General features: G+C 40.8%; 1 protein-coding gene across 8 annotated transcripts in view; it reads left to right on the top strand.

The window, feature by feature from the left end:
- The first annotated feature begins 3,233 nt into the window (after positions 1-3,233).
- Positions 3,234-14,131, top strand: part of LOC129063685 (myomegalin) — a 161,291-nt gene continuing 150,393 nt past the window's right edge. For 7 of the 8 annotated variants that reach the window (XM_054564750.1, XM_054564740.1, XM_054564741.1 and 4 more), the window contains exon 1: positions 3,234-3,575. In XM_054564750.1, the coding sequence (XP_054420725.1) occupies positions 3,556-3,575 (20 nt within the window). In that variant the 5' untranslated portion in view covers positions 3,234-3,555. The remainder of the gene's footprint in view (positions 3,576-14,131) is intronic. The other variant, XM_054564746.1, reaches the window with a different exon arrangement.

Here is a 14,131-nt window from a genome sequence, read left to right as displayed (position 1 = left end):
ATCAGTTCAAGAGTAGTGAGTGTTGTCAAGAAAGAATAACGTAACTGGTTTAATTTATCAACATTATCTACCCAGATTCTGTGAGTTCCAATCCAGAAAGCTGGGCGAGATACACAAGTAGGAAGATATGTGACTTTCTATATAACAAGCACTGGGACCTATAGTCTTCTCTCTGCCTCAGTCTCAAAATGAATTAAAAAATAATATACAATGTGCCAGGATAGACTACGCTATGCTGCAGTAATAAATAATTCCTAGATTTCAGTAACTTAATACAACAAAAAATGTATTTTTTATTCATTCTGTATGTCAATTGGGTCAGCAGGGATAGATCATTAGAGTCACCCAGGAGGATGAAAACTTCATCTTGACATGTATTGATCTTCAAGAATTAGTACAACATGGAAATTGACAATTGCCTATTGTATACTGGCTCTTAAAAACTTCCCACATTCTACCTAGATGTGGCCACATGAGACTTCCTCTCACATTTCAATGGCCAAAGGAAGTTATATTTCATTGGCCAAAAGCCACATCTAACTTTAAATGGTGTGAGGAAGGGAAAGTTACCATCTATCTACAAGGAGAAAATCTTAACAAAAAACCAGAAAGTAAGACAGAGAGTTAGCTGGTGGATTGTATTATTATTCCACAAACACTCACCCCTCCTGCACTCTGTGGGCAGAGTGCCCTTTCTGCACTGATGACTTTGGATTTGGCCATGTGACTTATTTGGCAGAAAGGACAGCTCTGAGCGGGACTTTAAGAGACATCACAGGTCTCTGCCAACTGACTTTCACTCCTGTACTCTACCAGGGGAAGAATATTTCCCAGGTAGATGCTGTTCTTCAGTGTGAGTCCTGGGATGAGAGATACATGGAGCAGATTTGAACCTATGCCCAACCAATTCACACCTGAACCACAGATCCATGAGTAGAGATAGATATTTGTTGTACAACACTGAGATTTGGGAATTCTTTGTTAAGCAGCATTGTTCAGCAAAAAGGTGACTAATATAATATATGTTATATACTAAACATTGACTCAACACAGCAGGATTTCATGATGACTACTACAGACAATGGTTTGCAAGTAAGCATATGAAATAAGAACTTATTAGTTGGTATTCTGAGAAATAGTAAAATGACATGATGTTAAATATAGACACATGTCTAAAATATCATAACTATCAAATTATTTCTCATCTACTAAATAATGAGAAAAATTAAAATGATATATCATAGTGCTGTTGAGGTTATGTAAAGTCATAAAATTAGTTCTTTTACCATAAAATTCCTATGCCTTCAAAAGAATAATGAAAGCAGGAAACTTCATTAAGATATTGTTTATGGGTCTAATATTATAAACAGCATAGCTGTGTAGTAATAGAATAATATTAAGTAAACTGTGATCATGTTGATATTATATAATGTACAACCATCAAAATAATGAATATGGGCACTTGCTAGAACAGCATGTACAAATATTTAATAAGTGAAAAAAGGTGGATATAAGCTTATATCTAAGAAGTGACTGTAACTCTACAAATATATATGTAATATATAGATAGATAATGACTAGAGGGAATACAGAGAAATTTAAACAGTTGTGCTGGGGGTTTGGGTATATGGGTGAATAGTTTTCTTTCAAAATCTGCATACTTTTCTGTATTTTTTCAAATGTTTTACAATGAATATATTATGAACTTTGTAAAAAAGTAATTTTAAAAACAAATGAGCATATTTTCTGGCCTCATTTCAGGGACCCCCCCCCTCACTTTATCTAGTTAATGTATAATTTCTTGAATGCAGCGCATGTCTCTGGCTATAGACAGAGTTTCTCTCCAAATTCACTAGCCGGTAATTTGATTTGAGACAGAACTAAATATAGCACTTGCTTGGAGATGGAGGACGGAAATCTGACTTTCCCTGCCCTCCTCTTTTTTCTTTCCTCCAGAGGCAGCAGTAGATTCTTTTCAAGGCAGGTGGCCTGTGAGCCTGGTGTCATTAAATGTTTTAAAATGTTTCCTGGAAATAGTCTAAGCTCAAGAGCACTGTGGCCTTACGTAGAAGCTAAGGGGGATTCTAGACTAGGCGCTTTTTAGAATGTTACTCTGAACCCTAAAATATCTTAATATGATACTGCCTTCTTAGCCCCTATTATGTGCTGATAATTAGGAGAACTAAGCCAAGAGTTCGGAAGCAGGATGACAGTTTTACCCAAGAAGACAAGTTCCCTACAATCTCACTCATTCTAGGCATGCGAGGGTCCTCCCTGAATTTAACTCCTAGGATACCTGAGAGAATCAGTTCATTCTCGAGAAGCCTCATTGGTCTGGCCTTCAGAGAACATGTCTTTGGGGCCACGCCATGTAAAAAACAAGCTGTATCGGAGCCTTAGCAGAGACTTTGAGCCTTTTTGGGTCTCAAATTTATCATCTGTGAAACAAGTAATAACTAAATCAGCATTGCCACTTGTGGGCACTATGAAGCTTTCTGCAAATTAAAAAAAGGTCAGTGGTAATGCTAATAATAACAGTGATTATGTCACTTAATAAAAAGGTTTTATTTTAGAGCTAAAAAGGAGCATCAGGGCAGTAAGCACTTTAATTATAGCATGTCTGACTTGTTTAAACCTCGTTACATAAATAGATGGTACAGGGTAGAGCCCCGTTGCCTCTGTGCTTGAGGAACTGAAACCCAGAGAAACAGAGTACCATGAAACCAGGGCGTGTGAGACAGAGACAGCTCAAAAGACTGTAAGGTTTCCTAAGGATGCCTCCCTTCCTGAGGAAGGTTCCTGTCCCCAAATTAATAGTGAGACTGCATGTCAGACATCTAGGAAAATAGCATCTCGTCCTATGACCATCTAGTGTGTGCATGTACATTCAACCAGGATTGGGCCTAAAACCTTCCCACACTCCAGCTCTGGCGCCGGAGTACCTGTGGGTGGGGTGAGCACAAGAGGACCTTCTCTCTAAATTCTCCCAACAGTTGGCTGGTTTTTCCAAAGCTCCTTAGTGGGGTGGGCGAGGCACAGAGGGCTTGGTGCGGTGTTCGCTAAGCCCTCTGCCCTTCCTCCACGGTCATCAAGGCCGGGAAGGCTGGAGGGTGTGTTCAGGCGGCGTGTAACCTGGACGGGCTCAGCCCCTGCACTCTGGCAGCCGGAGCCCCGCCTCCTCTCGCGGTTGACAGCTCAGCTGGTCCCGAGCCACTCGTGCCAGCCAGTCGTGTCTCAGCCTGCGCTGCCTCTGGCCACGGCTCCCAAAACAGCTCCGGGCGCTGCTCCGCTCTGCTCCGCGTCCAGCTTCCTACTGAGAACAGTCCCTCCCTTGTGCCCCTCGCACCGTTAGCTGGAGGTTTGGCCACGTCAAACCGGGTTTAATAAAAGAGCAGGGAGCAGAGCTCGCTCTTCGCGGACACAGAAGGAGGGAGCTGGGGAGGAAGGGGCTGCCGCTCTTTGCACTGGAGATTCGTGGGCCAGGCTTCTCGTTTTCCCAGGCTGCTTCCACTCCTGGCTGAGGAGCTCCCCGAGAGAGAGGACAGCGCCTGGAAAATGGAGCAGACGTGGACAAGGTAGGTGAGCTCTGCGTCCTGCCGCATCCTGGATTTGGTCTTCCTCCCCCCCACCCCCATCCCCGAGTCTTTAGGGAGAGGTCGCCGCTCGCCACTAGGGGCCTTGGACAGCTTCTCTTTTTCGTCGCCTCGCCCTCCCTAATTCCCAGCCCACTTCTCTTGGTCCGCCTGCACATGTTCGGCTCGCTGATGCTTCCTTGCTTAAGGACCCTCCTCCGCCTAGTCTTGAGGTTAAAAATACCCAGGAGGCTGCCTGGGAGTTTTGTAGAAATGTCTTTCTGTCTTTTCCTTGTTCCACAGATGAGAGGGGTTCCCGCAGGTCTCTCTTGAGAAATACCTTTGAATTCAGATACCTTGGGAAATGTCACATTGCCTTCTCACCCTGCCACGTTTCCTTCTGAACCTCACCCTCCAGGAATCAGGCACACAAAGGCAGGGGCTGAGGGAGCGGAGCCCAGCGATGCTCCTCTCCAGAGTCTCCGCCGAAGCTGACTTTAGGAGAGGAAAGAGAAAGAGACCAGGGCAACAGCCTGCTTTAATGTCATATTTTGGAGATGCTTGGTGAAATCGTTTTTTCTCCATCCCCCAAATATACTTTAAAATGGAACTCACTCCGGGGTAAGAGAAGGTGTTGAGACGAAGACTTCATTTTCTTTTTTCAGTGGAAGGGCAGGAGGAGGAACTGTATACAGAGGTGTTTCCATAACAGATGTTCCTCCATCTCCAACACTTGGCTTCGGAGAGTTGGAATGGGGCCAAAGAGTGTTCTGAGTCATAAGAGAGCTCTGAGGCTGGACAACCAGAGGAGTAAAGGTGGGCTTCACCGTAACTGTTTAAAAGACCTGGAGGTGTTTAGCTGATTGTTCAACAGGAGTGAACTGTGTAATGTGAATTTTAAAGAAAGGGCAAATGGAAGCTTAGGGTGTGCTGATGAGAAACACACTCTCTAGGCTTACAGCTGATGATTCCGCTTTTTGCTCTTTTCTGCTCTTCTCAGGTGTCCCCTGGGGGCTGTGCTCTGTTCTGGGCATCACTAGATGAAAGGAATGCAATCAAGGGACCAAGAGACACTGAAAACCCTAGCTTGCTGGGTGATTGGGGTCCTGGGGTTCTTTAGTCCGGAGAAGTGAAGACTTGGGGAGCGGGTTATATGGGTAGCTCCCTTCAAATATTTGGAGAGAGAGTAGATTTATTTGGAATCTGTTAGGAGGACAGAACAACCAGTTGGAGCAAGTTGTGGGAAGACAAGTTAAGGCTGAATGTAAAGAAGAAACTTTCTAACAAGCGACCTAGCCGGGCAGCAAATAGATCATTGACCCTGGAGTTGGCAAGGCAAAGGTGTGATGAGCGCTTGATGGTAATGAGAGTGTATCAGGGATTCTTGCCCTCTGTTTTTCACACTGAAAAAAAATTATTAATTTTTTTGAACTTTATATTTAGATATAACAATTTCAGACAAATTCAGAGATAATTTAGACAAACCACAAATGACATGTTTCTAGGCCAGCTAATTACACAAACTGAGTATGCCTGTAAAGAAGAAAGAGAACATTGCTGGCACGCCTGATGCCCTTGTGACCTTAAGGATAACCATTATCCCAGTTTTTAACACTGTAGATTAGTTTTGCCTGGTTTTGAACTTTTTCTAACTGAAATTATCCGCTGGGTACTCTTTCGTGCCTGACTTCATTCACCCAATCTTATGCTTGTGGATTCTTTGACTTTGTTGTGCATAGTGGTAGTAGTTCATTCATTTTTGCTCCTGTGTAGGATTCTATTGTGCATAAATATGTCAAATTTATTTATCCATTTTGTTCTTCTGAGCATTTGGGAAATTTCTAGTTTGGGGCTATTATGAATGGTGTTGCTATGAACATTTCTGTACATGTTTTTTGGTGAATGTGTATACATACTTCTGTTGGGTAATACATAGTAGAATTTCTGGGTAATAGAAATGCATGTTCAACTTTATTAGATACTGCCAAGTAGTTTTCTAAAGTGCTTATAAAGAGGATCTCAAGAGGGCAGGGACACAGTGAGGTGATCCACATCACTGGTCATCAGGGAAATGCAAATTAGAACCACAATGCTACACACCACTATCAGAAGGGCTGAAATGAAAAAGGCAGAAAATACCAAATATTGGTGCGGTGAAACAGTCAGAACACTCCCACTTTTTTTTTTACCCTTACCCTTTCAAATATATTGAAAATATATTTCAATAAGAATTTCAATAAGAAATATATTTTACATTGTAACCAAGTACACTCCCATACTTAAATGAAACAGGGTTTCATGTAGCTCTGTACTCTTGACTCAAATGAGGTTGGAGTGTGTTCAGTTCCTGGTCAGGGCACATGCCTAGGTTGTGGGTCAAATATGGGAGGCGACCAATCAATGTTTCTCTCTCACATAGATGTTTCTCTCTCTCTCCCTTCCCCCCTCTCAAAGTCAATGGAAGCATGTCTTTGGGTGAAGATTTAAAAAAGCAGTTTCATGTAACAGTACTTAACTTTACTATGTGTTTTGTACTCTGACCTTCTCTACCCTGTTATTTTTCTTTAAAAAAATGCTGGCGTGACTCACTAAATTTCACCACCTAATGGGTCACACATGGAAAAATCCTATGATCATATATGGTAACTGATGTCTCAGATACTTCCTTACTCACAGCTAAGATCGGTTCATTATTTAAAATGCGAGAGCCCAGTACAGATGAGACACTGTGCTAAATGCTAAAGGCAAGACAATGAATGAGGCTGGTTTCTGCTTTTGAGGGTTTTACTTGCTCATTGCCTATGATTCTGATAGAGGCTAAGGCAGACATGAGCATTGGCTGCTGTGGGAGCACAGTGAGGCAGCACAGCTTGGAGAATTCAAAGAATAAAAATGAGCTACAAAGCTACCACTTATTAAGCTCGCATTCATTAGCTTCTGTGTTAATCCCGTTTCAGGCAGTACTTTATATTACCTAATCCTCACAACCCTATGAGGTATAAGGTAAATGTTATTATTCTCATTTTTTAGGACAAGAAAATTGAACTTTAGAGATATTAAATAATATCCCCAGGCAATGCACACAGCTGAGGAAGAAATACAGCCTGGAACTACCTACCATATTTTGCTGTGTATAATGCGCACCCACGTTTTTTGTGCATTGTATGCAGGATTGTTATATCCGTGGTGAATAATTGTTATACTCATGTGTAATGCGCATCCTTATTTTTCCCCCTCAAAAAGTTGGGGGAAAAGTGCACATTATACATGGCAAAATACATAATTCCAAAGACTATGCTCTTAATTGCTTTGTTTGAAATGAATCTTGCAGGTGGCTCAGTTTCTCAATGGGTTCTGAATCTGGCGGCTTAACCTGATTACTCTTAAGCTTGTGAATAAGTTTAAGATAAGGCCTCTGGAAAGACCTCCTCCCCTGACCCCCACTTCTCAGAGTGGTTCTTCACGTGAGCCTACATACTCTTTATCTTGATTAGTCTTCCAGAAAAGGTCAAAAGGTCAAGGTGCTGAGTATTTGAGTTCTCTTAAGTTAAATATCCCCTACCACCAGCTCTATGCGTCTTCCCTGCTGCAAATCTGTGGGAGCATTTTTTTCCCCAAGAGTCTTGCCTGACTGTTGGCAGGCTCTTTGGTCAAATCATTGGGGGAGAGCATGGTTGGTTCTGGAATAACAAATTCCACAAGAATACATACACCTTACAAAAAGGCTGGTTTGGTCACTAATCAAACTGATATCCATGGGTAGGTTAGGAGTTGCCAAAGAAGTAAGCTAATGGAAATGATGAGGAACCTGGTGATGAGGATAGCTTTGCCCACTTTGTAAGTCTAGTACCAATCAGACAAATAGTTTCTACTGCTCTTCATTGTTAGTGTTCATCTATCTGTGTGGCAGGCGAGAATTCTACCACTGAACCACCCACGCGCCCATGTGTTCATCTACCTGGACTACCAACTCCTTAGAACCGTGTGGGTATTTCAGTCCCTGTTTGTATTAGTTTTTTCTGAGGCTGTCACAAATTACCACAAACTTAGTGACTTAAAACACACAAATTTATTATCTTGCAATTCTGGAGGTCAGAAGGCTGAATATGGGTCTTCTGGCTAAAATTAAGGTGTCAGCAGGACTGTGTTTGTTCCTTGCCTTTTCTAGCCCCTGGAGGCTTTCCACGTTCCTTGGCTCGTGGCCCCTTTCCAGAATTGGCACCTCCAGCCTCTGTTCATCTCATTTCCTCCTCTCATTCGTACTCTCCTGTTTATGTCTTACAAGGACCCTTGTGGTTAATTGGGCCCAACAGAACGGATCCAGGATAATCTCGCCACCTCAAAATCCTTAATCCCATCTGAAAGTTCCTTTTGCCGAATAGAGTAGCATGTTCACAGGTTCCAGATATTAGACATGTGGACCTCTTTGGAGGGCCACTGTTCAGCCTACCACACTGTTAAATGCTGGACAAGTCATTACTAATTCTCTTCCCTTTTTAGTTAGGTGGAAATGTTCTTGTTTCTAGGATATGGGAAAGCTGAATAAAAGTCAGATGAATCATATATGAACCTCATACAATTTCCCTGAACTACTAACTAAAAAGAAAAAAGTGAGCTTGAAATATTTGGGATTACCTATTAAGACTGAAGTTTAGGAAAGAAGAACAAATTAATTAGTCTGTTTTGTTTTGTTTTATATTAACCTCTAATTTGATTTAATAAAAATGAAAGCATTGATTGTATTTGCCTGTTGTGTGCAAATTTGGAGAAGGGCAGTAATGTCTCAGAAAAATAGTAGTTTGGTCTCACAATTTAAGAATTTTGATTTCATTTTTCCTTTCCCTCATAGCCAAAATGTATAGCCTTCAAATAAGACAAGATGCTGTTATATTGCACTTAAGTGATTCTCTTTGATAAAGAGTATTTGCATTTTTCCCCCCTGCTTAGTATTAACTCTTAATCAAGAGGAAGCAATGGCATTTGTCTCTCTTTGAATTCACGGTGAGTTGGCAAAGTCTGTTCACTAATGCATAGTGAAGCCAGAGATGGCATTTCCCCCTTTTACAGGGGTGGCAGCTGAGGCCAGGGAGGTGAAATAAGCATTGGCACTTGAAGATCTCATTGATTTTCATACTTTTGCTTCCTGTGGTGTTGCTCCTTTGCATATTAAGAAAATGTCCCTTTTAAAAATTATACTATTGAGAGATCTTTGGGCATTCAATTCCTACTTAATTCAGCACTTTTAGAAATTTATTTTCTGCATTTGATGAAGGAATATCTCCACCTTTACAGCTCTGATCAACTTCTGATCTGATTTAAGTAGGCTCATACTTAGGTTTTGGCTTGAGGAATTTCACCCCCACTGAATTCCCACATACTAGACTAGATGAGATCCCCCATCCCCCGCCTTCTTTCAGTTTACATGTTGTGGCTGGATTTAAAATATCAGAAGACTGGTTAGGGGTTGTGTTTGTCTCTGAAAGGATAGGTTGGCTGACTCCCCTTCATCACAGCGCCCTCTCCTTTCTGGGTGACTCAGGGATAATTTATTCAAGGCTGTGGAGGCCCATTCATTTGGTGGATGCCCTGGGACACTCTCTACTCCTATTGAAATTGACCTTATTTTATAAATAAAATTCCAAATCAGGCTCAGAACATTCCACAAGTTGTCTCTGGCAAAAATTCAAATAACATTTAAACTTAGAAGAAAGTCCAGAATAAAAGAGGTGTCATGATGACCCAAGGTGGCTCTATCCAATTCTATTTTAAAACATTTAAATGCACTGAAGACTTGTTTTCCTCTGTCTCAGAACATCTTCTGACTTCTGTGGTCAGCAAGATGAGCATGATCTGAATTTTATTTTTTTTTCTCATAGCCGAAGCACTTCATTAGTCATTGACTATTTATTATAATAATAATTATAACAACTTGTGTTTTCATAGCACTTAAATAGTTTCTAATATATTCTCTCTTAATCAGTCTCATTATTTCCAGTCCTTTTCTGCTTGTTCAACTCTGCAGAAACTTCTTTCTCGCTTGATTTCAAGGCCAAGTAAGGAAGAGGTGTGTTCTTACCATGTCTGAAGTGGAAGGGGTATAAAGAAGCAATAACCGCTGATATGTAGAAAATATTGATTGACCAAGAAAATTGAATAAATTCTGAAATTTCACACAATTGAAGAACATATTTATTTTCCATTTCATAATGTGGAATGTTGTTATTCTAAATGTAGAATAGCATGTCATGTGGAAAAATAATAGCATGTCATGTGGAAAAATAATACTTGACTTACTCATTCCCCTATATTAAGGCCTTTAGGTTTCAAATTTTTAACTATTATATATTTTTGATAAACACCTAGGTACATAAAACATCTTCTTTCATAGGTTTATTTTTGAATGGTAAAGGTTCAAAGTAGAATAACTGTGTCACACTTCTAGTTCTTGAAAAATGCATTGCATTTTACTTAGAGTTTAGAATCATATACTAATATAGAAAGTATTACATTCAACTTAAATATCTTTTTCAAAACCTGAGTCCCTATTTGCAGAAAGGGAAATGGAGGTACACACGCTGACATAGAGCAGCATACGAGGATATAGGATGTCCTCGGTGAATCATAGTAATAATCCCAGCTTTTACTTCTCTCTGGGGTAAAATGCCTCACTGTTGCTATTATCTCTGTTACCCTCTTAAAGTGTTTCCTGAAGTAAAGAGAAAACTTTAATACAAGAAAATAAAAGTGGATATAATTTACATTAAAATTATGCATACATGTTAGGATGTCTTTTCCAAAGAGAGAAAAACAGTAGTTGCTGTATTTGGTTATAGGATTATGGACATCACCCTTTATATGCTGCTTTAAAACTAAGTCAATATATGCTTTTATATCAGGTTACATGTATGTTTACCAAGTGATGACATGTGAAGTTTGGAACTGAGTTGGATTGGAAGGACTCTTCTGTGGATTAATTTACTTTGAGGTTTGCAGAGCATCGGCACCGCGGGAGCAGCATCACAGCCGGCACACTGAGGGAGCTGGCTGCAGAGTGTCAGGCTTTTTCTACCCTGAGCTAAAATTATTATGAGTGGGCCTCAATATACCGGTTGTTCCCACCTACACACCTGGCCTTGCCTTTGCTAGGATAACTTTGTCCTTCAGATGTTAGTTTCAGCGTTATCTCCTTTTGGAATTATTTTTGGAACCTAGTCCTGGGTGTTTTCTATAGTGAGAGCACACTCTGCCTTCTTCATTTCAGCGGGCAGCTAGTTGTTTTACTCGGTATTTTTCATACGCGAAGATTATTGGAACAAAGGACTGCCTTTTATCTCTAAGTCTTCAGTATCTTATGTTGCTTCTAGCACTCATCAGATCTTCAGTTAAGAGCTTTGCAAGAGGACGTTCTCTGCACGGCTCATCTGAATATCTGTTTGGTAGGTGTCTCATTATGGAATGGATACAGAAGGTTATGGGAGCTTGATGCCACTATGCATTCAAATTACCATTATTTGTTTAAGAAAAGTACATTATATTCCTGTTATGATCTAGACTTCTTAAATGGTGGGTGGATAACAGGGAATGATACAAAAATCCTGCCTCCAAGGTGCTGTCATTATATAAGGATCTCCAGGCATGAATGGATGTTTCTGTTGCACCTTGACCTCAGCAGTTCCTCACCTCTAATTCCCTTCAGTGCACCATAAGCACAGCCATTCTTTGTAGCTCATCTTCACTCCAAATTCCCCAGCCCTATGATTCTTAACTCTAAAATTATATTCCCTGACCACAAGGTCAAGTCCCCCATCTCTTCATTCTTTCTGAACATTCAGTGTACCGTACAACTTACCCTGATCCCTCCACTTTTCCAGAACTCCTAGGCTTTTGGCTCTTCGTTCGCCTCCCTACTGAGCGCTGGCTTCTGAGGCAGCTATTTGAATTGTTCTCATTGCTGCTTTAGAATCTCTAGCCGCTTCAACAATTCCCACCATTGGTGTAAACCTCAGTCAATTTTATTATCCTCTAGGATGCTCTAAGCTCTGTTTTAGTATATTATAAAACCATACTGAGAAGAAAGATTCTAAATTCATTCTTTCTACTCTCTGGCAGAGGTGTAATGGTAACACTTTCTCCTCCTTCACTCACCTGCCTCCTCCTTGATTCTCCCTTTTCCCTGAAAAATGCATGTCTCAAAACCTTTGATTTCTATAATATAAAATCAAGATACAAAAGTTTGTTCGGTGTTACTTCTATTTTGTTGAATTCACACAGATGTGTGAACTGAAGAGAAGTAAAAGTAAATACATAAAAGTCTTTATTAATGTGCATTTAGGTGGTAGCATTTTAAAATTATTTATATTTTTCTCTATATACCTTTCTCCTTTCCAGATTTTCTAGAAGAAGCATGTAATTCCTTTTCAATCATTAGACATAGATGTTACTAAGAAAGGAAACAATAAAAGATAATATGAATAAGAAGATGAAGGTGGGAAAGAAAAAGTCACCTATCTCTCGTTTTTTATTTATTCTTTTCCATTACCGTTTAGTCCCCTTATACCCCCACCCCACCTCACAGTCACCACACTGTTGTCTGTGTCCATGACTCCTTTTTCCTTTTTGCTCCATCCCTCCACCTCCTAACTTCCACCCCTCCTAGCTGTCATCCTGCTCTCTGTCTGTGAGTCTGTCTCTCTTTTGCTTGTTAGTTAAATTTGTTCATTATTCCACATATGAGTGAAATCATATGGTATTTCTTTTTCTCTGACTGGCATATTTCACTTAGCGTAAGTCCATCTATGCTGTCACAAAGGGTAAAATTTTCTTCTTCTTTTTCTTCTTCTTCCTTCTTCTTCTTCTTCTTCTTCTTCTTCTTCTTCTTTTTTTACAACTGAGTAGTATTCCATTGTGTAAATTGTCCCATAGTTGTTTTATCCACTCATCTACTGATGGACATTTGGGCTGCTTTGATATCTTGGCAATTGTAAATAATGCTGCAATGAACATAGGGTGCTCATGTTCTTTCAAATTAGTGTTTTGGGTTCCTTTGGATATATTGCCAGATGTGGGGTCGCTGAGTCAAAAGGCAGATCCATTTTAGTTTTTTGAGGGATCTCCATACTGCTTCCCACAGCGGTCCCCTGTCTTTTGATGTTTGATGTTGGGCTCTGAGCTAACCTGAGCCCATTGCCTCATCATACCCCAGTGCTTTGTGAGTAGTGGTTGCTAACGAAAACTGAGGAGTACAGAATGCATTGCCAGGACCAGGAGCAAAAAGCACAAGATAAATTTTAAAAGTGAGTAGAGAGCCCATGAACCATCCCTGGGTGATGGGACTGAACCCAAAGCATATTATTTTCAAGTCTCTTTTAAAAGAGTGATATTAGTGTCTTGGCTGATTTCAGGGGTCAGGGAGGAGAATTTATTAGATATTTGGATGTCTGATAACCTCTTAGGTCAAAAGTACAGTAGTAAGTGATTTTTCTGAATCTTGATGGATAATAGCAAAATTAGTTCCTTTTAGGATGAAGACAGTGCAGGAGCCAAATAGGTCATATAACTCGAAGTTGTTGCAGATGCACAGTGTTGCTTGTAGCTCCCTGTATCTGTTGAGGACTGAGCAGTCCAGAAAAACTGCCTCCCGGAGCTTGATAGGCCAAGTCAGTCCCAGTGAATAGATGCTGTTGAGTGAAGGGTGGAAATTGCAGCCTGTACTGGAGAAAACCGGATGTTACTGTGGCAGTGCCAAGTCAGCCCCCACGTAGTCAGTGGGCAGAGGGAGGCTCGCGAGCGATGCCTTGTCAGAGGGGCTCTGCCAATTAAGCACCCTGGCTTGCAATTTTATAATGATGGGTCTTGAGGTTAGAAAAAATTATAATCTTACTGCATTTATTATGTAACAGTCTTGTGCTCTGCATCTGTGACTTCCACCCTATTTGCATTTGAATGTATGTTTTTGCAAGTATGGTGCCAAATGGGGGTTATCTGGCAATATTTGGAACATAGGACATACATACTCAGTGTCTCTGCTGGCAAGAGAAAAAAAAAGATGTGAGGAGAAATCTCAGAGTTTGTTCTCTAATGCTCTTTCCCATTTTACTTGTGTGTATTTTCATCACTTCTTCTGCCTATCATTTTGCTCCCTTTGTCTGTTAGGGACAATGACAAGTTTTATCCCAGAAGGGGTTCAAAGAAGGTGTGAATATTTGGAGGAATTTGGGTAGCGATGGGGACGTATAAGATAATGGATGGCTCACTTTTGAGGCCAGGACCTATATAAAAAGTCATACTTGCCACTTCCCTTTTAGGAATTTAATCATTCATCACATGGCATCTGCTTATACCAGTCCTCACATACTCAAGTGTGAGCCGTGCCCTTCAGAAATGAGTCAGTGTCCCAAGAAACAAATTTGTGTCACGATTTGAATCTAAATGCCATCTCCCTCCCACAGCACCACTGCCCACCCTTCATCTCACCTCGCTTTCTCAGGGGCCATTTCCCTGGAGTCAAGGCAGGTACAAAGGAGGCTCATTTACCCAGTAAATACGTGGGTGCAAATAGG

This window comes from Pteronotus mesoamericanus, unplaced genomic scaffold (genome assembly GCF_021234165.1).
Source record: "Pteronotus mesoamericanus isolate MK-2021 breed Mesoamerican mustached bat unplaced genomic scaffold, CSHL_Meso_final scaffold_99, whole genome shotgun sequence".
NCBI classification, from domain to species: domain Eukaryota; kingdom Metazoa; phylum Chordata; class Mammalia; order Chiroptera; family Mormoopidae; genus Pteronotus; species Pteronotus mesoamericanus.
This window is presented reverse-complemented; position numbering and strand designations above follow the sequence as displayed.